Here is a 23,877-nt window from a genome sequence, read left to right on the forward strand (position 1 = left end):
GTTATAATGGGTTTCCCCTTTTGCTTAGCTCTCATTCTCTCTTGCCTGCCACCATGTAAGCCGTGCCTTTCATCTTCTGCCATGATTGTGAGGCCTTCCCAGCTCTGTGGAACCGTGAGTCCATTAAATCTTTTTCTTTAGAAATTATCCAGTCTCAGGTCTGTCTATCAGCAGTGTGACAATGAACTAAATATGGCTTTCATCTAGATAGAAAGTGTCTTGGTCATTTTAAAAAGGAGGGACACTATTTTCCTCTTACGTGAATAAAACTTGGCTGGGATGGTGGCTTGTGCCTATAATCCTAGCAGTTTGAGAGGCCAAGGAGGGTGGATCACTTGATGTCAGGAGTTTGAAACAAGCCTGGCCAACATGGCGAACTCTCTAAGAATATTGAGAAAAAAAAAATTAGCTGGGCATGGTGTGCACCTGTAATCCCACCTACTCAGGAGGCTAAGGCAGGAGAATAGCTTGAACCTGGGAGGCAGACGTTGCAGTGAGCCAAGATCATGTTGCTGCCTGGGTAACAGAGAGCTAGAAAAAAAGAAACTGGATAACTGAATTTACATCTCATCTGGCTGGGAAAACACTTAAACAAAATAAAACTGGTATGGATGGATGCTGATAGAGTCGTCTTCCTCTTGGCAATAAAGCTTTTCTTAGATGCTATTTTACTAAGAACATAGGAGTCAGTGGGCAAATAATTGGACCAACCAACACTTTATAAACATGTTAATTTTATTGAGTAGGCATCAAAGCTTCTCTCTCTGTCAGGTAATGGAGAGGCTGTGTCACACAGATTACAGAGCTATCTTTCATAAAAGAAAGAAATTAAATACAATTCTTCTATAAAAAGTGCAGTAGTCATTACTGGAAGTTTTCCAAAATGAAAGGAAGATTTACTACATATTGCAAAAATTGGTTTAGTGCTTTAATACTTTACAAAGTAATATCCCAACCACAGACGACAGCTCTTACGATGGGTTTCTTCTCCAAGAATGGACCAGATTGAAAAAGGAGATCTGCACTGAATTGGAATGAACACCTGCAGGTAGAAAGGGGTTCTGCACAGCTGGGTCAAAGGAACGTGACTGATGACCTCTTTTTACCTTAATATTTTCCTTTGCCCACAGTAATTAAAGAAATGGGAGAAACACAGCAACATATGTCATCAAAAGATCAAAAAACCAAGAATGGAACATTCACTGACTTGATTAGGCCAAATGCATGTTTAAAGGAGCAAAGCAAATACAGGGTGGGGATGGTCCTTGTTATAACGAACTTCAACAATCCTTGGTTAAAACACGGCAAAATTCTCAAAGGTGATGGCGAATGGAGTAACAGGTCACTAAGGAGCTTAGTCTTTCTGTGGACCCAGGGAAGCCAGGCTCCAGCTGAATGGTGACTGGCTCTGTCAGAGGTGAGGCTTGCCTCTGTGTGTACCGGGGCTCGAGGCCACGGCTGATCTCCCAACACGTGCGCATGGTAAACCTAGTTTTGGTCCTAAGTCAGTGGAGACGAGCTGCCCCACTCCCTGCTGCCAAGTCATCATTCCGTATCAGGTGTTTGGACTTTATTCCTGCAAGTGGGAAGAATGTGTGCAAAGAGCTGGATGGCCGATAGGGCCTGGGAGACCTCCACGGACACCTGCCATGGAGGACATAAGCATGGACCAAGGGAGCAGGCTCGGGGAAGCACACACTCTGACCCCGGGTGCTGGCAGGAGCAGGCCACCAGTCTGTTTGAGCGGCAATGAAAGGGACACTGTTTGTTTGGCAATTCAAGCACAGGAACACACCTGTGTGGGCCCACTCACTGCCGGCTGGACAGCTGCAGAGGTGGGCATGATGATGGAGACCTTACGCCCCCTCCCACGAGGGACCTGAAAATATGGCATCAAGAGAAATGACAGCAGAACCACTGAAGAGGATTAAAGAGAAGGACAAAGCCTTTAACCAGGCCACAGTAGGACAAAGGTCCCGTAAGAAACTTGTAACAGTATTTTGCCAACAACTCTTAGAAGAAAACGCATTTGGCCAAAGGACCTAGAAGTAAACACCAAGGTTAGGTAGTTGTGAAAATCACCTGGCAGGGGCAGGAAGGTCTTTGGAGGACCCATGCCTCCCCTGCTGTGGGTGGGGCCACCGTGCTGGGGCCTAGGCCCAAGGAGGTGTGTGGTGTTTGGCTCTGTGGTGTCAAGGCTCTGACTTCTAGTGCACCCCCACCAGTGGCCAAGGGGGATACCCAGGGGCCTTGGCTCTCTTGCCCTGCTGCTTCCAAATTTGTCAATGAAGTCACCCAGCCCCGTGCTGGTTAATGTTTGTGACAAGCTCCTCTTCCTCTGCAGCCTTGCTTTGGTGGCTCTAGAATGAGTCTAATGGTCAGGTGGACTTTCCCTGGGCTGGGCCATCTGCTGCCACCCATGCTGAACTGGGAAGGACTAGGAGACAGCTAAAGACTGATTAACAAAGGATTCTCTGTAATGGTCCACGTCTACAGTGACCTCATGGAGTGATGACAGGAGCCCGCTACTGTGCACCTGACTACAAGAGCTATCCATAGAAAACTTTTCATCCCAGCTGGTTCCAACATGCTCCCCTGTGAACAGCGAGCCTCACACCTGTGAGTAGGGGCTAGCAGAAGGGCAGGCGTTCACAGACGAAGAGAAGCCACCCGCTGCTGCCTGGTGTATATGCTCAATGCTTTATCTAGCCATCTTGTACCCACGGGAGCCAGGTCACTGGGTCAGCTAAAATTCTCCAGTTAGGGACAGCAATAGAAACTGGATTTGAGGTGTGCTATAGCTGGCCTAGAGTTAGAACGTAAGCAACGCCATTTTATACAAAACAAAGCTGTTTTTCCAAAAATAAGTTGTAACTGCTGCCCCATTCTCCTTGCATCTTCTTGCAGTAACTGCTGACCTTGGCTTCTGTAAAAAACGGCTAGCTTGCTCTGAAAAATGCCCACTATGTAAAGCTGCTTGCCTTTGCTGATCAGTAACTGCCAGAATAAGCTTCTGTAAACTTGCTTGCCCTGCATCCCCCCAACCTCTTGGTCCTAAAACCAGGATGTGGTTTTTCAGCTTAAAAACCCTGCTTTCCCTGAGCTCGGGGCCACAGGTTGGAGAGACGCGCATCCTCCGTGGCTGCCGGCAATAAAGACCCTGCAATTTGGCATACTTGTGTCTTGGTGTTAATTTTTTATACTCAATCTGATACTACATTTTGGAGGCCCCAGTGAGACTTTATTTATATTCCTCCGTCACCTAGACAAAAGCCCTTAGAACTTCGCCCAGGTGGCCACACCCGCCTCGGGGATCTCTGGGGGAGGCGCCCCCTAATGATGTTCCAGGGCCCCGGAGTTCGGCCCCTTGTCGGACAAGCGACTGCTCAGCCAACATTCACCCCAAATTCCTTCAGGATCCTGGAAACCTCTGGAGGTAAGTCTGTTCTGGGTCTGAAATCTGGGGACTGGTCCATCTGTATCTGTAGCCTGAGTCAGGGGACCAGACGTGGTCATTGCAACTCTGACCAGGCAAGCCTCCCCGAGACATCGCCTGAGGCTCTGGTATTTCTGTCACCTCTCATTGTGCGGAGGCTCTGGTATTTCCCTAGCCTCTGATTGTGCGAAGGCTCTAGTATTAGTTTTCGGTGGTTTTCCGTAACCTCTGTGTGAGTGAGAGAGAGAGTATGTATATATGTAGTCCCACGGCCAGTAGGCTACGGGGTTTGTGAGGGCCTTCCCCCACGGTTCCACAGGAGCGTCATAAGGCGTAACGGTGATTCATCTCAGAAGTAAAAGTTCTGAGGTGACCAGGCCCAGAGTTTATATGGGTACACCTTAGCCAAGACATCCTCAAATACCCCTCTGGAGACCTGGACGGGCAGGCATCAGACTGGTCTCCCATCTGGGGGGCACCCATCCTTTGTCTGTCAATCCTGTATGTGGTTCTGTATGTCCTTAATGTAAATTTACCAGTTTTGTTAGACTCCTGTTGGCTGATACGTGTTTAGACCTGCTTCCCTTGGAGTGAAAAATACTCTACAGTGGGTAACAGACCACTGGCTGCAGGGGACCTTTACTGAATTCATGCCCCTAGAAGTAACTCTCTTCTCCTTCCTTCCTTCTGTTCTTCTCCTACTGAGGCCTCACTTCCTCTGGCTCTGCCATGTGGCAAATAGCTCTAGCCCCATCTCTTTTTGTTTTCTTCCTTATTAGAATCATTGTGGCCTGTAAGTTCTCTCAGCCACCCACTCCAGGACAGGAGTATTTCTGCCCCTGTTGGGTATAATTTCCCTCACCAGACACCTACTCCTCCCCCCAGTCTTTTCAGGACACTCCTTCCCTTTTCTAATGTCCAAAAGAACATTCTGGGCCGGGTGCGGTGGCTCAAGCCTGTAATCCCAGCACTTTGGGAGGCCAAGGCAGGCGGATCACGAGGTCAAGAGATCGAGACCATCCTGGTCAACATGGTGAAACCCCGTCTCTACTAAAAATACAAAAAAATTAGCTGGGCATGGTGGCGCGTGCCTGTAATCCCAGATACTCAGGAGGCTGAGGCAGGAGAATTGCCTGAACCCAGGAGGCGGAGGTTGCAGTGAGCCGAGATCGCACCATTGCACTCCAGCCTGGGTAACAAGAGCGAAACTCCGTCTCAAAGAAAAAAAAAAAAAAAAAAAAAAAAAACAACTCTGCTTGGGTGTCGTTTTTTCTCTGTCCTGGGAAATCAACTCCTGGACGGAAAACTGCCAACTCTTCTTAGCCGGTTGGGGTGGAAACAAAATAATTGTTTATTCTGTCAAAAGGATAATAAGTGTTGTTATGGCCAGTGCTCTGAAGCCCACCCTATTCAGTTTTTTTTAGCACCATCCTAACTGGTGGGAGGTGGGGTGTCATGGCTTAATAAGAACAGACTGGCAGATCTCTTGCCAACTCTATGCTGTGGTGGATACAAAATTCACACCCTGTGGACCTCCTAGTTCATTTGTTTTGCCATTTTCCAGCTTTCCCAAGGCCACTAGATGCCAGGTGTCATTTAAGAGAAGACCACGCCGAAGCAGCACTAAGCCTATACAAGGCCTATTATCGGCCCCTCTGGGGCTGCTTAGGGGAATCCTATCCTTACTCTGGGCCCCTTCCACCTGTTCCCTTGGCTCATACAAAAGACAGAGAGAAGAGGAGAAACAGAGAGAGAGGAGGGAAAGAGGAATTTAATGTCTTTTAGGGTCCCTGTATCAAGGCGACCAGAAGTCGCAGGGGCAAGAAACAGCTGGCCCAGCGGCTGCGAGCTTAGTTTTAAACTGACAGGAAAAGCATTTTTTTCCCCTTCCTCTGCCGGCCACCAGTCCTGCCTGGCTTTCAGGCAGGCCACACCACCTCAGGTTGCAAGATTTGCATCCAAAATAAAACTTAAGAAAGCTTTCTGTTTGCCCTTAACTGCAAGTGGCCTGTTAGCATAGTAGAAAAGAGATAAAGCCTGCAACTGCAAGGTTGCTGGTTCAAATCCTCAGTGGAGCCAGTTTTAAATAAGCCTCTAGGAAAAATTCAGAAGCTGAAAGCTATAGGACTTTGTGTTTAGTATAATTTGTCTTGCTTAGAATTGGCTTTGTCTACAGCAGAACTTTTCTATCTAAAAATCATAGTTAAACCATTTCCAGGCCCTCAAAAAAAAAAAAAAAAAAAAAAAAAAAAACCAGATGGGGTCGTCTAGCTCCCTGCCTTGCACCCCCGTCCAGTGTATGATGGCCAACTTCAAGGTTGGGTTTTCAGGCCAATATGGGGTGAAACCCCCTGAAAAACTCTGCTTTTTATGTGAACTAGAATGGTCATCTTTTGGAGTTGGGTGGCCTGACACTGGGACCTACGACCCCAAAATTACGCAGGTGATATGGAAAATGGTCGCAGGAATGCCTGGACACCCTGATCAGTTTCCATACATTGACCAATGGCTGGACTTAGTCCAATGACCCCCTTTGTGGCTGAAATGCTGCATAAAACAGGCCAGACTTCAGGTTATGTTAGCTGGCCCAACAAAGGTCCCTACAGCACCGGCCATTCTCTCCGCCTCTGCAGACGATCAAGAGTTACCTCCACCTTACTTTAAACCCTCTGGACAGCCAGCCAGTACTGGCAGCCAACCCTTACCCTCTGGACAGGGGTCCCAGCTCCCCTCTCCAGACACCACCAGTAGCCAGCCCTTGTCCCTGCTCCACACCCGCCCAGGGTATCACACCTCCGGGAGGCACCCCCAGTGGAAAGCGGTAGCTGGGGCCGCCCCTTCTTTGTCCACACCCCCTTCTCAACTAGTGATTTATACAATTAAAAGGCTCAACATCCCCCTTTTTCTGAAAAGCCCCAGGCACTCACAGGGCTCCTGGAGTCTGTTTTACAAACTCGCCACCCCACCTGGGTGGGATAACTGTCAACAGTTACTCCTAGTACTGTTTACTACAGAAGAGAGGAGCAGAATTAGACAGGAGGCCCATAAGGCCATCACTGGAACGGGGGGTGGGGGGTGTGTGGGGCGCTCGGCGGAGGACCACCAGGAACAAATTAATGAAATTTTCCCTTCCACCCGACCCCAATGGGATCCAAACACCTCGGCGGGTCTACAGGCTTTAAACAATTTTCACCGGTACCTACCAGAAGGGGTTAGGGGAGCAGCCCGCAAGCCCACTAACCTCTCCAAGGTGGGAACTGTAACTCAGGGTCCGCAAGAGTCACCAGCTGCCTTCCTTGAGCGTCTATAAGACGCTCATCGCACCTACACTCCTACTGACCCCCAGAAAATCAGTGGGCCATCAATCTGGCTTTCATTTCCCAGTCAGCCCCAGGTATCAAAAAAAAGAGTTACAGAGGTTAGAGGGATTCTAGGGAATGAATTTGACCCAATTTCTGGAAATTGCCCAGAAGGTCTTTAACAATAGAAACACTTCAGAAGCTATACAGACAGGATAAAAGTTACTAAAGCAGTAATAGCAGCTCTTTGGGAAACCTGAGTTATCCCACGGGGAGAGGGAACCACGCAGGGGAGCCCCTGGGGTCCCCGGCCCAAGCTAGGACACAACCAGTGTGTGTGTACTGCCCACAGGAAGGTCACTGGAGGAGGGAGTGCCCGGAGAGAAGGCGAGAGACAGCACAAGGAAAGCCACCGAGGGCCATTCTCAATTTAGAAAGCCAGGATTGATGGGGCCGAAGCTCTTATTTATTAAGCCCCCAGGAGGCCAGGGTCACTTTAAAGATTGGGGGCACACCTGTCAGCGTCTTAGTCGACACTGGGGCAGCCCACTCAGTCCTTACTCAGCCTCTGGGACCACTATCCAATAGAAGAACAATTATTCAGGGGGCCACAGGAAAAACCACAAGCCCCTGGACTACCAACCAACTAGTTCATCTAGGCAACGGTACTGTCACCCACTCCTATTTAGTTACTCCAGAGTGTCCCTACCCACTCCTAGGATGGGATTTACTCCACAGACTTCAAGCAAATATTTCTTTCTATAAAAGTCAGGCTTGCGTCTCGATTCCTCCTCCCTTGACATCAGGGCCACCTCAGCAGATCATCACTACCCGTGCTCTGTCAGATGAGTATCTCTTGCAGAAAGCTCTATCCTCAGAGGCAGATCAACCACCACCATCAAACCTCCTCTGCCAGTTCCAAGAAAACGTACCTGGAGTGTGGGCCGAGACAAATTCCCCAGGCTTGGCAAGTCATCATACCCCAGTCGTGCTCCAGCTATTGGCAACGGCAACTCTAGTCCAGGAACGACAAAATCCCATGAGCCAGGAAGCCAGATGGGGAATTGCTCCACATATAACCAGACTCCTAAAAGGAGGGATCCTTACTACCTGTAAGTCCCCCTGGAATACCCCCTTGCTCCCCGTCTTAAAACCAGGCATACATTGCACTCCAGCCTGGGTAACAAGAACGAAAGTCGGTCTCAAAAAAAAAAAAAGGTACAAAGGACCATCAGCCTGTACAGGACTTGAGGGAGGTGGAAACTGTCCACCCTACGGTTCCAAATCCATACACCCTCCTAAGTCTCTTGGGCCCAGAATACCACCATTACACCGTCTTGGATCTCAAGGACATCCCAGTAGCCCCTGTCAGCCAGCCCATATTTGCTTTTAAATGGACTGACCCTAATACTGGGGTCTTGGGGCAACTCACTCGGACAAGACTGCCTCAGGGGTTAAAAAACCCCCAGTCTGTTTAATGAGGCACTTAGCCAAGATCTTGCTGCCTTCCGAGCTGCGTTCCCTGGATGTACCCTACTCCAATACATGGATGACTTACTCTTAGCTACAAAAACCCCGGAGGCCTGTAAAGAAACCACCCAGTCTTTTTTTTTTTTTTTTTTTTTTTTTAATAAAGATGGGGTTTCACCATGATAGCCAGGCTGGTCTTGAACTCCTGACCTCAGGTCATCCACCCTCCTCGGCCTCCCAAAGTGCTAGGATTACAGGCATGAGCCACTGCACCTGGCCCCAGTCATTATTTAAAACCCTACAGACTTTGGGTTACCGGGTCTCAGTTAAAAAGGCCCAACTCTGCCAACCGAAAGTTGCTTACCTGGGCTATATTGTAAGAAAGGGCAACCGGGCACTGGCACCCAGCCAAGTCCAAGCAGTGCTGCAGATACCCACCCCCACCATGAAATGCCAAGTTTGAGAATTCCTTAGGGCGGCAGGGTACTGCAGGCTATGAATTTTAGAATTTGCCGAGATAGCCAAGCCCCTGTATGCCTGCACTGGAAGAAATCGGCCTTTAACTTAAGTAACGGGCTTTTGACAACTCAAAACTGCCCTAACTACAGCCCCAGCCTTGGCCTTGCCAGACATCTCTAAACCCTTCCGGTTATTTGTGCATAAAAAACAGAGTCACTAAAGGGGTACTCACCCAAACATTAGAACCACAGTCCCGGCCAGTTGCCTACCTTTCAAAAAGACTTAATCCCGTAGCCTCTAGGTGGCCAGCTTGTCTGAGGTCGGTGGCAGCTACAACCCTGTTAGTCAAGGAGGTGAACAAACTAACCTTGGGGCAGGAGTTAAACTTAGTGGCACCCCACGCGGTGAAGTCACTACTCCGTGCAGCTCTGGGAAAATAAATGTCAAATGCCCACATAGTTCAATATCAGGCCTTACTTTTAGAACAGCCCCGCATAAAGTTTTTAAAAGCTACAGTTTTAAACCCCGCCACACTGCTGCCTGACAGCAAGCTGTAGAAGCCCATACATGATTGCCAACAGCCAATGAATGTCCTCCACGCTGCTCAACCAGACCTCACGGACGTCCCCCTGCAGAACCCAGAGGAGGTACTGTAAACGGACGGCAGCAGTTTCATGGTCAACGGAGTCAGGCATGCCGGGGCAGTTGTGGTCACCCAGAGCGGGTTATCTGGGCCCAGGCTCTTGCACATAAAACCTCGGCCCAAAAGGCAAAACTCATAGCTCTAACAAAGGCCTTGGACTGGGCGGAGGGAAAAACTGTTAACATCTACACGGATAACCTGCATGCCTTTGCTACGGCTCATGTACATGGAGCCGTTTATTAAAAAAGGGGACTACTTACCTCAGAGGGAAAAATAAAAAAGAAATCCTAGCCCTACTAAAGCGTATATGGAAGCCCAGGGCAGTGGCGTTAATACACTGCAAAGGACATCAGAAGGGAGATTCACCAGAAGCAAGGGGAAATAGGGCAGCTGACCCACAAGCCAGACAGGCAGCCTTGGGACCAGTAAAACCTCTGACTCTTCTTGTAATTCTGCCGGCCCCAACCCTGCCCCCTACCCTTACGTACTCACCTGATAAAATGTTGCCAAAGAACAGGGGGGCACATAAAATTCCACAGGATGGTGGACTCCACCGGACACAGGATTGTGGTCCGCGAGGCTCTAGGACGGGCTCTAGTTAAGGACACACGCCAGGCCACACATTTAGGACAGACAAAACTAACAGCTGCTGAGGGCCAGATACCACATTCCACATCTACACGAATTTGTCAGGGAAACTACAACTCAACGTAATCCACGTGCCAGGGTAAATCCGGGAGGCAGTAGGTCTAGTCAGGCAGGGATAAGACTTAAGGGTACTAGCCCAGGAGAGCACTGGGAAGTAAACTTGACTGAAATAAAGCCCCCAGCATGTGGCTGTAAATACCTCCTTGTGTTTGTAGACACCTCCTCTGAATGGATCGAGGCGTTCCCTGCTAGGTCTAAGACCGCACTGGTAGTAGCAAAAAAGTTGTTACAGGACCTGGTTCCTCAGTTCGTCTTGCCCCTGACTCCGGGATTGGATAATGGCTCTGCATTCACAGCACACGTTTCTCAGGGCCTGACCAGGGCCCTGGGCATGTCTTGAAAACTACACTATGCCTGTTGCCCCCAGAGTTTGGGGCAGGTTAAGAGAATGAACCAGACTGTAAAGGAGACTCTGACAAAGTTCATCCTAGAGAGCAGTGAAAACTGGGTCAGCCTGCTTCCTTCTGTCCTCCTCCGTGACCGATGCACCCCCTACCAAAAAGGCTTCTCTCCCTTTAGAATTCTGTTTGGAAGGCCCCCTCCCTTACTCCCCAGACCCACAGATACGGTACATGCCAAGGTCCATAAGCATACACTCCTTAAGTCCTTACAGGCATTCCATTCTGTTCAATCCCAGGTGCACGGACTCATCAAAAACACCCGTCCCACTCCAGTGAACCTCACTGAGCTGACGCACCCCTTCCAGGGGACTCAGTCTTTGTTAAAAATTTCACCACCTCGGCCTCACCCTACACAGTCATTCTGACCACCCCCACCGCACTCATAAAGTGAACAGACTAACAGCCTGAATTCATCACACCCACGTCCAGACCGCCCCGCCAGAAGGACAATGGAGTGTAGACCTCTCTTCCTCCAATTCACTAAAGACAAGACTTGTGCGCTCTTTACAGTCACTACCCTCATTTTCCTAATCTGTCAATTCAGATAAATGACGGCCCTTAAGCCCCACGTACTATCAGTGGACCCTCCCTGTGGGCTCCACTGGACAATACGTTAGTCCCTTAACAAGACAAAAAACCACCATTGTCAACTCAACCTTTATGTACTATCCAAACCAACCTATAACTTTCTCCGTGGACCTTTGCGTCCTCCTATGAAAAAACCTGGATATCGGATCATTTCGGCGAGAACTTATGGGGTGGGGTGGGGGGGGGTGGATTTGCCTCAGGGTGCGGTAGCCAAAAGGCAAACACCACCTCCAAAACAAAGGGCTGTACTCATGCCCTGGGTCAACACCACAAACAAAGTGAAATTGTGAGAACTTAAACTGCCCACATTGGGGTTGTGTAACAATCTCAACCGTATTGGGGTTCATAAAACAAAAGAACTCTTTTCTCTCCCTTAAGCGTCAGACACCCCCATCCCCCTGTTCTATGGGTGCATGTAACCCACTCCATATAACTAAAAACCCCAGACAACAGGTGAAGCACCAGGCGGACTTGGAGACTCAGAGTTTACATAAGCAGTTGGGACAAAGGTATTTTCACTATCCAACGCGTAGCCTTGCCTGACCCAACCGCCCTAAAGGGCCAAACACAGGAATCATACCACCCCCAATACCCCTTCCCTTGCTGCTGTCACCCCCCTAACTCAGAAAGCCCCCTTTCTCCCCACTATCACCCCCTTCACTCAGCCGCCAATGGCCCTAGCTTTATCTGTAGAAAGCCTAAACCTCCTTAATTTATTGTCCTCTACCCACCATCTACTTAACCAATCCAACCCAGATTTAGGTGTAAATTGTTGGTTATGTCTAAACCCTCAACCACCGTTTTATACAGGCTTGGCAGCACAACTTACTTTAACCCCAACTAACACTCCATGCTCTGGAAAAACACTCCACTTAACTTTGGGAGATCTTGAGGGAAAGGGTGAATGTTACCATTCCCCTAATTATACCCTCACCAATTCCCCTTACAAACGCTTCTGTCATAAAACTCCTCCTAAGTTACAACAGAACAAATATTTCCCATATATCCCCAAGCTCATCCTGGCTGACCTGTACTTTTAGGCTCACTAACCGTGTGTCCACCTACCAATTTAACAATTTCTCTACTCCCATACTCTGCACGCCTAGATACATTTTGCCCCGTGTAAACCTTTACAGCAGCCAGCAAGGATTTGCCCTCCTGGCCCCCTCTGACTCAACTACCTAATAGAAACAGGTCCCCATAGTCATATCCCTATTAGTAGGGCTCGAAATAGCAGGGTCTACAGCACTAAGTATCTCAGCCTTTGTAACCGGAAACCAAAATTTCAAAGCCCTGTCCCAACATATAAATACTGATATAAGCCATTTAGAAAATTCTATATCCCAGCTTACAGACCAGGTAAACTCTCTAGCTAAAACAGTGCTCCAAAACAGGCGAGAATTAAATTTACTATTCCTTAAACAGGGAGGACTCTGTGCTGCCCTTAATAAGCAAATCAATGTGCAAAAATCACAAGCATTCCTATACACCAATAACAGAAAGAGAGCCAAATCAAGAACGAACTGCCATTCACAATTGCTACAAAGAGAATAAAGTACCTAGGAATACAACTAACAAGGAACGTAAAGGACCTCTTCAAGGAGAACTACAAGCCACTGCTCAACGAAATAAGAGAGGATACAAACAGATGGAGAAACATTCCATGTTCATGGTTAGGAAGAATCAACGTCATGAAAATGGCCATACTGCCCAAAGTAATTTACAGATTCAACGCTATTCCCATCAAGCTACCAATGACCTTCTTCACAGAACTGGAAAAAAACACCTTAAACTTCATATGGAACCAAAAGAGAGCCCGCATAGCCAAGTCAATTCTAAGCAAAAAGAACAAAGCGGGAGGCATCACACTACCGGACTTCAAACTACTGGTACCAAAATAGAGATACAGACCAATGGAACAGAACAGAGGCCTCGGAGGCTACACAACATATCTGCAACCATCTGGTCTTTGACAAATCTGACAAGCAATGGGGAAAGGATTCCGTTTAATAAATGGTGTTGGGAAAACTGGCTAGCCATGTGCAGAAAGCAGAAACTGGATTCCTTCCTGACACCTTACACTAAAATTAACTCCAGATGGATTAACAACTTAAACAAGACCTAACACCATAAAAACCCTAGTAGAAAATCTAGGCAAAACCATTAAGGACATAGGCGTAGGCAAGGACTTCATGACCAAAATACCAAAAGCATTGGCAACAAAAGCCAAAACAGACAAATGGGACCTAATCAAACTCCACAGCTTCTGCACAGCAAAAAGAAACAGTCATTAGAGTGAATCGGCAACCAATAGAATGGGAAAAAAGTTTTGCGGTCTACCCATCTGACAAAGGGCTGATATCCAGAATTTACAAAGAAGTAAAAGAGATTTACAAGAAAAAAAGCCCATTCAAAAGTGGGCAAAGGATATGAACAGACACTTTACAAAAGAAGACATACATGAGGCTAACAAACATATGAAAAAATGCTCCTCATCACTGGTCATTAGAGAAATGCAAATCAAAACCACACTGAGATACCATCTCACGCCAGTTCGAATGGCGATCATTAAAAAATCTGGAGACAACAGATGCTGGAGAGGATGTGGAGAAATAGGAACACTTTTACACTGTTGGTGGGAATGTAAATTAGTTCAACCATTGTGGAAGACAGTGTGGCGATTCCTCAAGGACCTAGAAATAGAAATTCCATTTGACCCAGCAATCCCATTACTGGGTAGATATCTAAAGGATTATAAATCGTTCTACTATAAGAACACATGCATACAAATGTTCATTGCAGCACTGTTTATAATAGCAAAGACCTGGAACCAACCCAAATGCCCATCGATGACAGACTGGACAGGGAAAATGTGGCACATATACACCATGGAATATTATGCAGCCATCAAAAACGAGTTCATGTCCTTTGTAGGGACATGGATGAACCTGGAAACCATCATTCTCAGCAAACTGACACAAGAGCAGAAAATCAAACACCGCATGTTCTCACTCATAGGCGGGTGTTGAACAATGAGGACACAGGGACACAGGGAGGGGAGCACTACACACTGGGGTGTGTTGGGGGGAAATAGGGGAGGGACAGCAGGGTGGGGTGGGGAGTTGGGGAGAGATAGCATGGGGAGAAATGCCAGATATAGGTGACGGGGAGGAAGGCAGCAAATCACACTGCCATGTGTGTATCTATGCAACAATCTTGCATGTTCTTCACATGTACCCCAAAACCTAAAATGCAATAAAAAAAAATAAGCAATGCTGTTTTTATGCTATTAAGTCAGGCCTTATCCGGGACAGTCTCTCTTTACTCAGACAAAATTTAAAAACCAGAAAACGGCTCCAGGAAGCCTCAAAAAATTGGTATCAAAAATTGTTCTCCTGGTCCCCATGGCTTACTTCCCTGCTTACTGCAATAGCGGGACCTCTAATCCTACTTATACTAAGACTTACAGTTGGACCTTGCCTCCTAAACCAATTACTCAACATAATCCAGTCAAAAATCAACTCTCTAAAACTAACGGTCCTCAGATCCCAATATAAGCCCTTGTACCAAACTGAACAGCCCCTCCCAGTACAAGAATCAATGATTTAACTCAATGTACATGAAAATAGGGGGAAATGTGTTATAGTTGGCCTAGAGTTAGAACCTAAGCAACACCATTTTATACAAAATAAAGCTGTTTTTCCAAAAATAAGTTGTAACTGCTGCCCCATTCTCCTTGCAGTAACTGCTGACCTTGGCTTCTGTAAGTAAAAACAGCTAGTTCGCTCTGAAAAATGCCCACTATGTAAAGCTGCTTGCCTTTGCTGATCAGTAACGGCCAGAATAAGCTTCTGTAAAGTTGCTTGTCCTGCATCCCCCCAACCTCTTGGTCCTAAAACCAAGATGTGGTTTTTCAGCTTAAAAACCCTGCTTTCCCTGAGCTCGGGGCCACAGGTTGGAGAGACGCGCGTCCTCCGTGGCTGCCGGCAATAAAGACCCTGCAATTTGGCATACTTGTGTCTTGGTGTTAATTTTTTATACTCAATCTGATATAACAGAGGAAAGCTGGAATTGACCTTTTCTGGCCTCTTTATAGCTTTCAATTTACTGATTTCATTTCCTGTTTTCAACAAATGCTTATCCAGTACCTAATATGTGTCAGGCACTGTTGTAGGCACCAGGGTACAGTGATGAGCAAGACATACAAAAGTTCCTGCCCACATGGAGCTTACATTCTATGGGAAATAGGGAGGTGAGAATCAAATAAATGGATGCATGATTAATTAACATCTGCAGCACTGAGATGGTGATAAGTGGATAAGAAGAAGATACAGAGGGGTGGGTAGGGAGGGTGGGGAGTGTGGTCCTTTTAAATTAATCAGGGAAGGCCTTGTTGAAAGGCGACATTGGAGCAAAGACTGGTAGGTAGTGAGGGATGAGCCACGTGGCTCTCTGGGAAGAATGTTCTAGGTAGAAGGAATGGCATGTGCAAAAGCCCTGAGGTAGGAGGGTGCCTGTGATTAGAAATGGCAGGAAGGCCTACATCCCAGGGCAGAGCAGCTGGCAGAAGTACTGGGGTGGGAGAGGTTTTTGTAAGGACCTGGTTTTCCCTCTGCCGTGGGAGGCTGTTTCTTCATTTAAAGTAGTGCTCCAGTGTCTGTAGATAAATTTTAAAACAGCTGGTTTTTCGCTAATTTGTTCTCATTAAATTAATAGGTTACTTTGGTCATGAGTGGATTCAGCCTATCTTTACTCTTAAAACCAAATGGTACTCTTCAGCCTATGTTAAACTAACAAATTACACACACACACACACACACACACACACACACACACACATCCTTGAGATGCTCTCTGGGAGAATAAAAAGATAAGCAATGTGCATCATTCTGTTTGTACATAATTAGGATTAGTGAGGCCCCCTTTTCTGGCAGGATTGAAATAGCAAAACTGCAAATTTCAACAAGTTATTTGGCAAAATAAACAGAAAATTAATGTTACTAGCATGGCTGGAGATGATGGCTTCAGTGCTGCTCTGTGATTACGTGTCTTCAGCTCAGCCTGGTGGGCCAGGTGCTCATACTGCACAGACTGCACATACCTGTTGTTCCCAAGGGGTCCCTGCAGGGCGTCTCCCTCGCTCTTTTCTGTTAGGGGTGCAGTGGGGAGGAAGAACAGGTCTTTTTGGGAAAGAAGGGAACTGCATAACTGCTAACAGGCCAGTTGGCAGTGCCTGGAGCTGTCACGAAAGGCTTGCAGAGTGGTCTAACCTGGATGTGCAGCAGAGCCTCCAGGGTGACCGTAGGGGGCTCTCCCCATGGCCTCTGCTGGCCTCTCTGAGATGAACTACCCTGGATCCACTCCCATGTCAGTGAGGCAACCCTGGCAGAAATAAACTCTGGGCCAACAGACCCAGAGCTGTGGAGAGGACATGGGAAACAGGGCGGACTTGAATTAAACAAGAGCAAATAAAGCTGAGTGCTGGCCACCGCCTGAACAGCCACACTAAAACAGGCCAGCTAGAGTTTAGAGTCAGGAGTAAAGGGGAAGATGGTGCCCCAGCTCTCCAGAGAGCCACCACTTTAAGGTGTTTTGGAAGGGGCTACAGCTCCCTGGCATGCCAGCCACCTCCAGGCCCTTCACAGGGTGTGTCTGTCCTCAGCTGGCAGCAGAACCAGATTCAACTAGAGCAGGGGCTGCCTTTGCAGCCCAATGAGGATCAAGCCAGAGCTGGTAAAGGTTGGTCTGACCCGGCAGGGCTCGCTCAGCCATGGAAACACATTTCTTCTTATTTATTAGAAGCACTGAAGAAAGAAAAAGAACAGGACGCTGGGGGCACTGCACTTGTAAAGTCCACTCCAAGAGAAGGAGAAAAAGAAGCACGTCCTAAAGAAGGGTGCCCTGAACATACAGCAGATGCCTTCGGCTTTTACTCCAGGTCTCTTGGTAAAGAAAAGACTCACAGGGAATGGAACTCACACGCAGGGATTTGGCAAAGTCTTTGTTTTTTCTTACACAAATTTCCCACCACTGGTAAGTACAGCTCTTTTATCTTAACTCCTGTGAAGTCTATTTTGCTAGGTTAAGTTTATTTTTGCAAAGTAGAATAGTTTGCAAAACTACCCTTCCCCAGAGACAGGGTGGGTGCTGCAAGGAGGATGTGCATGCCCTGAGGCGTGCACCTGGGGGGCATGGAGAGTCCTTTTATCTTCAGCCACCCAATTCTTGACAGTAAGCTATGAGAAGTAGCAAATTAGATCATCTGGGAAAACATTCAATTTGTAAAGTAATAGATTCAGATGCCACCGGGTGGTAATAGGTAAGAAAAGGTCCACAGTAATTTCGTGAAAACAAAGTATTCATTTAAGAGGAAAGGTGCAGTACCAAAATCCATGAACAGACAAAAGGAAATCAAGCTTTCAATAAAAAAAGACATGTATACATTCCTACTTTCAGAAGGTATTTGGACAGAGAGCAAAAAGCGTTTGAACCCCTGGAGCGCCCAGCGGCGCTCCTTCCCACCTCCAGTTACCCTTCCGAGGGACAACCCTGTGACAATAAAGGGTGCAAAATATTGCTCTGCGGCATGTTCTGAAAATAATACAAAAATAATTTCTATAGTACAGTTTAAACTTGGCTTGTAAAATCTCAACGTAACACAGCATAAAATCTACAAACAAAATACACTGAAAAACACCTTCCCTTAACAATATATTTTAAAAAATCATTTACCCAGTTAACACATGTGCAGGAAATATGAAGTAAATTTCTGAAATAACCTTCACAGGGGTTGAGAAGTATCTGGGATCCTCTGGAAACCTGCAGTCTCTTGGAGACACCTGTGCTTCCGAATAGAAAGGGAAGTGTGGTCAGACCAGGTGGGGAAGGCTGCCCTCAGGCAGCGTCAGCCACAGCAGCAGGGCTGCGCACCCCAGTGGGACTCACCTTCTTCTTTCTCCTTGCTCCACAAAAGGCCCTCATACCACGGAATGTGAGGGAAGCCCTTGGCCCACATGCAATCAACACAGTTTTTAATAGTTCCTGGCCAGCCTGATGAAGTTGGCCTCTGGCCAGGGACCAGGTCTAAATGGCTCTTCTCAACACAAGGAGCATTCTGTTGGTGCACAGGACTAGCACATTTAATACGACCACTGGCTCTCTCTCTTTTGTATTTTTAATACGCTTTAGAGGAAGGATGAATCCGGATCTCTCACAAAAGGAAATGGCTATTCTTAAGTCATGCGGACTGCGTGGTAATGTGTCAGCCTGGAGCAGGTGTCTACAGGCGTCTCGTGCCTCGTTACCACACTGAGAAGCTGGGGCGCAGGATGCAGCCAGTGGCTTTATCTCAGGCTCTTATTTAGGGCACATCTGTCATCAGATGGTGATGGGTGGAGGTTACTTGGAAATGCAAGGGTAGAACGGGTCCTGGTGTTTTCATAATGAGGTACTCTGCTTGGTTTGCAAGGTTTTCTTCTATTACAATGGGCCGTTTTTATTCTCAGTTTTTTTTTAAACCCGGCAGAGAGCTTGAGAAAGAAAATATGTGAATTTGCATAACCAGTTTTGGAAATTTCTGCTTGGCTGTTTTTACATTAAGAAATGAAAAAAGGCCGGTGGCTCACGCCTATAATCCCAGCACTTTGGGAGGCTGAGGTGGGTGGATCACGAGGTCACGAGATCGGGACATCCTGATCAACATGGTGAAACCCTGTCTCTACTAAAAATACAAAAAAAGTAGCTGGGCGTGGTGGTGCGTGCCTGTAATCCCAGCTACTTGGGAGGCTGAGGCAGGAGAATTGCTTGAACCCAGGAGGTGGAGGCTGCACTGAGCGGAGATCGCGCCATTGCACTCCAGCCTGGGTAACAAGAGCGAAACTCCATCTCAAAAAAAAAAAAAAAAAAAGAAAAGAAATGAAAAAAACAAGAATTGACTTTATGTCTCCTTGACGCCTTATGCATCCGAATGTGGTTTCTGTATGGATTACTGAAGCATTTTTAAGGTTGGGTCTCAACCTTTTAAGAGTGAGGAGCATGAGGAGTGGCCGGCATCCACACCTGAAGAAACACTTCCTGTGACCCCACAGCTTTGGACGGCAAAGCAGCTGCTCAGCGTGACACAAAGAATCAGTCCAGAAAGAGGCCACAGACGCTCTCCATGAGAGATTTTTAAAAGCCCACTTCTGTTTGCTGAGTAATAAAAGAAACCCTGGTAATATCAGGGACGTGGATGATGGTAATTACCACACATTGAGAATATTGTTCAGCAGGAAAAGTAAAACTTTCAAAAAATTTCTTAAAGATCCTATTTAATAAATAATTTTTGATTTAAGGAACCACTTAGGTAAAACTTGAACAAATTATTGAAAAGTCCACCTGCTGTGGAATAATTAAAAACAAAAAGGCATTACTCACAGGAGATACTCAATTGTTTTATTATAATTTTTCAAACAAGTAAAAAAATCCCCTCCCCTTTTTCGTTTTGTTTTTGCTGCTCTTTATTTAGGGAAAAAAGCATCCTTTCTGGAGAAGCTGGCTCCAGTGAAGAGATGGTCAACCTCCTGCTTTTTCTGAGGATAAACTCACAGCGAAGCCAGGCGCTTGCTCCTTTGCTAGGATTATTAGAAGCTATTCTAAGGCTCTCACAGGTTTTAAAGTATTCTTTTGTTAGTGAGGATTTTACCCATCTTATTCTCATTTCTTGGAAACAAGGTCGTTCCTTAGTGAGGCAGGTTTAGCTCCTCAGTGTCCTTGGCCAAGAACGGTGTTCTCCGGAGGTAATCTTGGAAGGAAGAGGCTGCATATTGCTGCTCAAAACAGGGTAGCTAAGGACACATTTTTTTTTTTTTTCCCTCAAGAAATGTAGGAGGCACCAAAAAAGAGACCGCTCAGGGATTGGGCTGCTCCCTTATTGTGTCACCAATAGAAGGCAGGGTAGTCCTGCCCCGTGAAGGGGCCCCGATTACAGTGAGTCCTTTACCTGGTTGAACCCAGACAGATGCAAGTGTGGGGGTGGGCTTCCTTCCTGGTTCCCCCAGCCCCTTTCTTTTGGAAAGAGCAGCAGCCTAGTGGGGGCTTACTCAGTGACCGACCAAAGGGTCAATTCCTCGCCTGTCTCCTGGGGTACCGATGGTCACCCCCAGGGGCCCTGTAGACAGTCCACTGTGGAAGTGCTTTCAAAGAAGGCATGTGAACAGGCTGTCCTATCTGCTCCCCTATGGGCAAATCCAAACTGTGAGATCGGAACCCTGCTTTTTGGACCCTAGGTGTCTTTGGGAAGCTCCTGCCACCTGAGCTGCCCGGCACTGGGAGCCATCGCCGTACCTCACCGCGCCCGCGAGACCGGTGGTCTGGTGCCTTTCCTACGGCCGCCCGCGGCTTGGATGGCAGTGTGAATGGTACTCGAGCCGGGGCCGGGGGAGGAGGTTTATGCTTACGAAATGGAACCGTGTGTTTCTAAAGGGCCACCGTGACCACCAGGGCGTCAGCAGGGGCCAGGTGCCCGCCCTCTCCCGGGCCCCGGGACAAGAGGCAGGTGGAGCCCGCAGAGGAGCCTCCCTCACAGCCTCGGGTGCGCGTTCGCTCTAAGCCCTGCGTAGTATCAACCGCGCACAGGGGACCGCCACCTGGAAGAGGTCATCGCTAGGTTGGGAAAAAGAAAAAAAAAAAAAAGGCAAAAAAAGCATGTAAAACACTCCCTTCTAAAAACAAAGGGCTGCGAATTTCTTTATTTCTCTTATTGAGGAACAAAAATACTCTTGCAATGGCTATTGAGTTTCCACAGGTACGAGGCAGATGCTAGGCTAGCACACCCACTTCCAACAGTATGACTTGTTTCCTATCCGTCTACTACCTGAGTGGCGTCAGTGTAGGTTCAGGCACCATTAGGAAAGTTTGACCAAACACGTACACGGCACTGACCGAGGAGGCGCCGGCCTTCCGGTGGACCAGGGCATGTAAAAAAGACACCGACAGAATGGAAAAGAAATCCTCGAAGGGGGAACCTCGCCGCCCGCGCGCCCCGCGCCCTCACGGCCGGGCCCCGCGCGCCTCGCGCCGCCGCCGCAGCTCCTCGCGGTAGCAATAGGAGCAGTAGTGCTCGGTCTCCGCGCGCCCGTAGAACGCGCAGTTCTCGCGCTGGCAGCGCCGCTGCGCCGGCCCCGGGCTGCCCCGGCCACACTCACCGTTCGAGCGCGACGCCGGCGCGTCGGCGTCGGCGAACTCCAGGCCGTCGCGCGCGGCGCCGAAGCCGTTGGTGTAGGTCTGCGACTTGTGCTCGGCCGCGCCCGCCAGCCCCGCCGCGCCCGGTAGGGCCCCGGGCACCGCGCGCGCCAGCGACTCGACCGTGTTGACGGTGCGCAGGGCGGCGGCGCGCGCCGGGCTGTAGCTCTGCGACGACAGCGAGCGGTTCTGCTGCGGGTACGTGGCGCACGGACGCAGCGCCCCCACGGCCGGCGCGCACGCCTCGTCCCGCGCGCCCGCCGCCTGCACGTGGATGACGCTCTGGCGCGCAGGCGCCGGGGGGCTGCGGCCCGGCACGGGTCCGCCGTTGCCCGCGCGCCGCACGCCGCCTCCCGGGGAGGCCGTGCCGCCCGCCGCCGCCCGCGCCGCCCGCCCCGCCGCGGGCCCGGGGCTCGGCCGCTCCTTGAGCTTGAGCACCAGCTGCGTGGGCGGGCCCGGGGACGCGCGCTCCGGGGCCGGCGCGCCCTCCGCCTCCGGTCTGCGCGGCGGCCGCTTGGCGGTGGAGGCGGCGGCGGCGGCGTCCCGGCGCCGCTGCTCCTGCTCGGCGCTGAAGCGCTCCTGCGCGCTGGTCAGGTAGTAGCCGATCATCTCCTCGTGGAACTGGTGCCGGTGGCTGGTGAGCAGCAGGCCGGCGAAGATGAACTTGCGCTCGCCCTGCATGGCGGCGCGCAGGATGTTGAGGCTCAGCTTCACGTCCGTGCTGTACTTCCAGGCGTCGCCCCGCGGCCCGCCGCCCTTCTCCGCCGGCGACGCGCCCGCCCTGTCCGTGGGCGACGGCGTGGTCTTCTCCGACGGCGGCGTGCTGGCCGATGCGCCCGACTCCTCCTTGCTGCCCTTGCGCGACTTGGCCTTCTTCTCCTTGCCGCGCTCGGCCGCGTCCCCGTTCTTGCCGTTGGCGGAGTTGGCGCGGCCCATCTTGCCGTGCACCAGGCCGCCGAGGCCGCCCATGTTTTTCTTCAGCTTGATGCCCAGCGTCTTGCTGAAGCTGCCCAGCTTGTTGGCCACGGAGTCCGCGCGCGTCTTGTCCTTCTCCTTCCGCTGCTTCTCCTTCTCCTTGTCCTTGCCGTTCTTGCCGTTATTGCTGTTGGAATTGCTGCACACCGAGTCGCGGTCCGAGTCCAGCGAGTCGGCCAGGGACTGCACATCCTCCCCTGCCGAGGCCGTGGGAGACTCCGGCTGTGCCAGGGGCGCCTGTGTGGAGAGGGCGGGCGGGGGAAGGTGGTTAGAGAAGAGCTGTCCACGCGCCGGCCGAGGAAGACGCACTGTCCCAGGGCTGTGCGGAAGGAAAGGAGCGGATAGGACCCGGCTCTGATCTGCTGCAGTAATAAAAGGATGTCGGGACCGCTAATCTGCGTGGGTCTTCTGGCCAGGGAAGCTGGGGTATACTCATTCTTCCTCTCTGGGGAACTCAGGTACTTGGTGGCTTGGAACCCTGAGTGGGGGAGTGGGGCAGGGTGCATATACCACACTTGGCCTTGGGCCCTAGAGCCTCGTCACAGTTTAGAGAGAACGATCAGGCCCGGAGGACTCTGGCCTTCTCCGACTGTAGAGGACGCCTGCTTGACCAGACACGGGTCCCAGGCTGGCCTCTGTAAAAGTGGGGGCCTTCGGGGCTGGTGGGGGTTGGTCGGAGGGGGAGTGTGGGGAGCTCACTGGGCCTGCACAGAAGTGTCTCCCTTGAAAAGATGTCTCACCTGCTGACGTCAGGCAGGGGACAGAAACCTTGCACTCAACCTCATTCATTGGATCTTGGATCAAACACCCCCTTGTTTCAGGGATGCCAAATGGCTTCAGGGGTTCCTTTCTCAGTTTGGCAAGGTGGAGTGCTAAATTGCGAAGGGTTCTGAGATAGACCTGGGCTCCACAAAGAAGATGTTCCCATTCCCAGAGAAGAGCCCTGTGGGGGTGGGGCGGGGTGGGGAGGACGCTGGGGAGCACACCTTTGATGAGACCCACTGATGTGGTCAGCCAGTCCCAGGAGGGCACGGCCATATCTGGGGCTGGGGGAACCTGAGAAAGGAGGTGGGAGGGCAGAGAGGCAGGCAGCACCTGCCGCTGCTCTGCAGGGGACCTCCCAGGGTGAGGAGAGAGTTCTGACGGAGTGTCATTGGATGGGGATGCAGGGCCCCGCATGCTGGCCCCTGGGTGCTGCAGGAACTGGTGCTCATACCTGAACAGGCTTCCCTGGCCTCCAGGGCACGAGCCTGGGAGAAGGCCCATTGCTCCCCAACTTTTGTCCCCGCCAGACCCCTCCAGCAAGTCCAAGAGACGGTGACTATGTTGTGATCAGGCCATCCTGAAGCAAAGGTGAGCAGAACTGACTCTCACCACCTCCCACTCTGAAATTCCTTTCCCCTTCCCACCTGGGGTAGGAAGGTGTGAAATGTGTCAGACCGGTGTGTGAGACGCTAAAAGGTGGACTCTTGGGCTGGGCCAGGAAGGGTGGTGCGCCTGGTGCTAGCAGGAGCACCCTGGGAGCCGGCTCAGGAGCCCCTGGCTGGAAGAACCCTTGCCACGGTTGTCTGCTGAGGGCCCTGCATCTGGCGTGAAGGCACCAAGGCCTGGCAGAGCCACGCTTAGCCCGAGAGCCTCCTGCTTCTAGATCCCGAGCCACTGCCATCACTCTCCATG

General features: G+C 49.9%; 1 protein-coding gene across 2 annotated transcripts in view; it reads right to left on the reverse strand.

Moving 5' to 3' along the window:
• Nucleotides 1-714: 714 nt before the first annotated feature.
• OTUD7A (OTU deubiquitinase 7A) overlaps nucleotides 715-23,877 on the reverse strand; it is a 338,001-nt gene continuing 314,838 nt past the window's right edge. For both annotated transcript variants that reach the window (XM_074400130.1, XM_074400131.1), the window contains exon 14: nucleotides 715-22,437. In XM_074400130.1, the coding sequence (XP_074256231.1) occupies nucleotides 21,034-22,437 (1,404 nt within the window). In that variant the 3' untranslated portion in view covers nucleotides 715-21,033. The remainder of the gene's footprint in view (nucleotides 22,438-23,877) is intronic.

The sequence above is a fragment of the Saimiri boliviensis genome, chromosome 5 (genome assembly GCF_048565385.1).
Source record: "Saimiri boliviensis isolate mSaiBol1 chromosome 5, mSaiBol1.pri, whole genome shotgun sequence".
NCBI classification, from domain to species: domain Eukaryota; kingdom Metazoa; phylum Chordata; class Mammalia; order Primates; family Cebidae; genus Saimiri; species Saimiri boliviensis.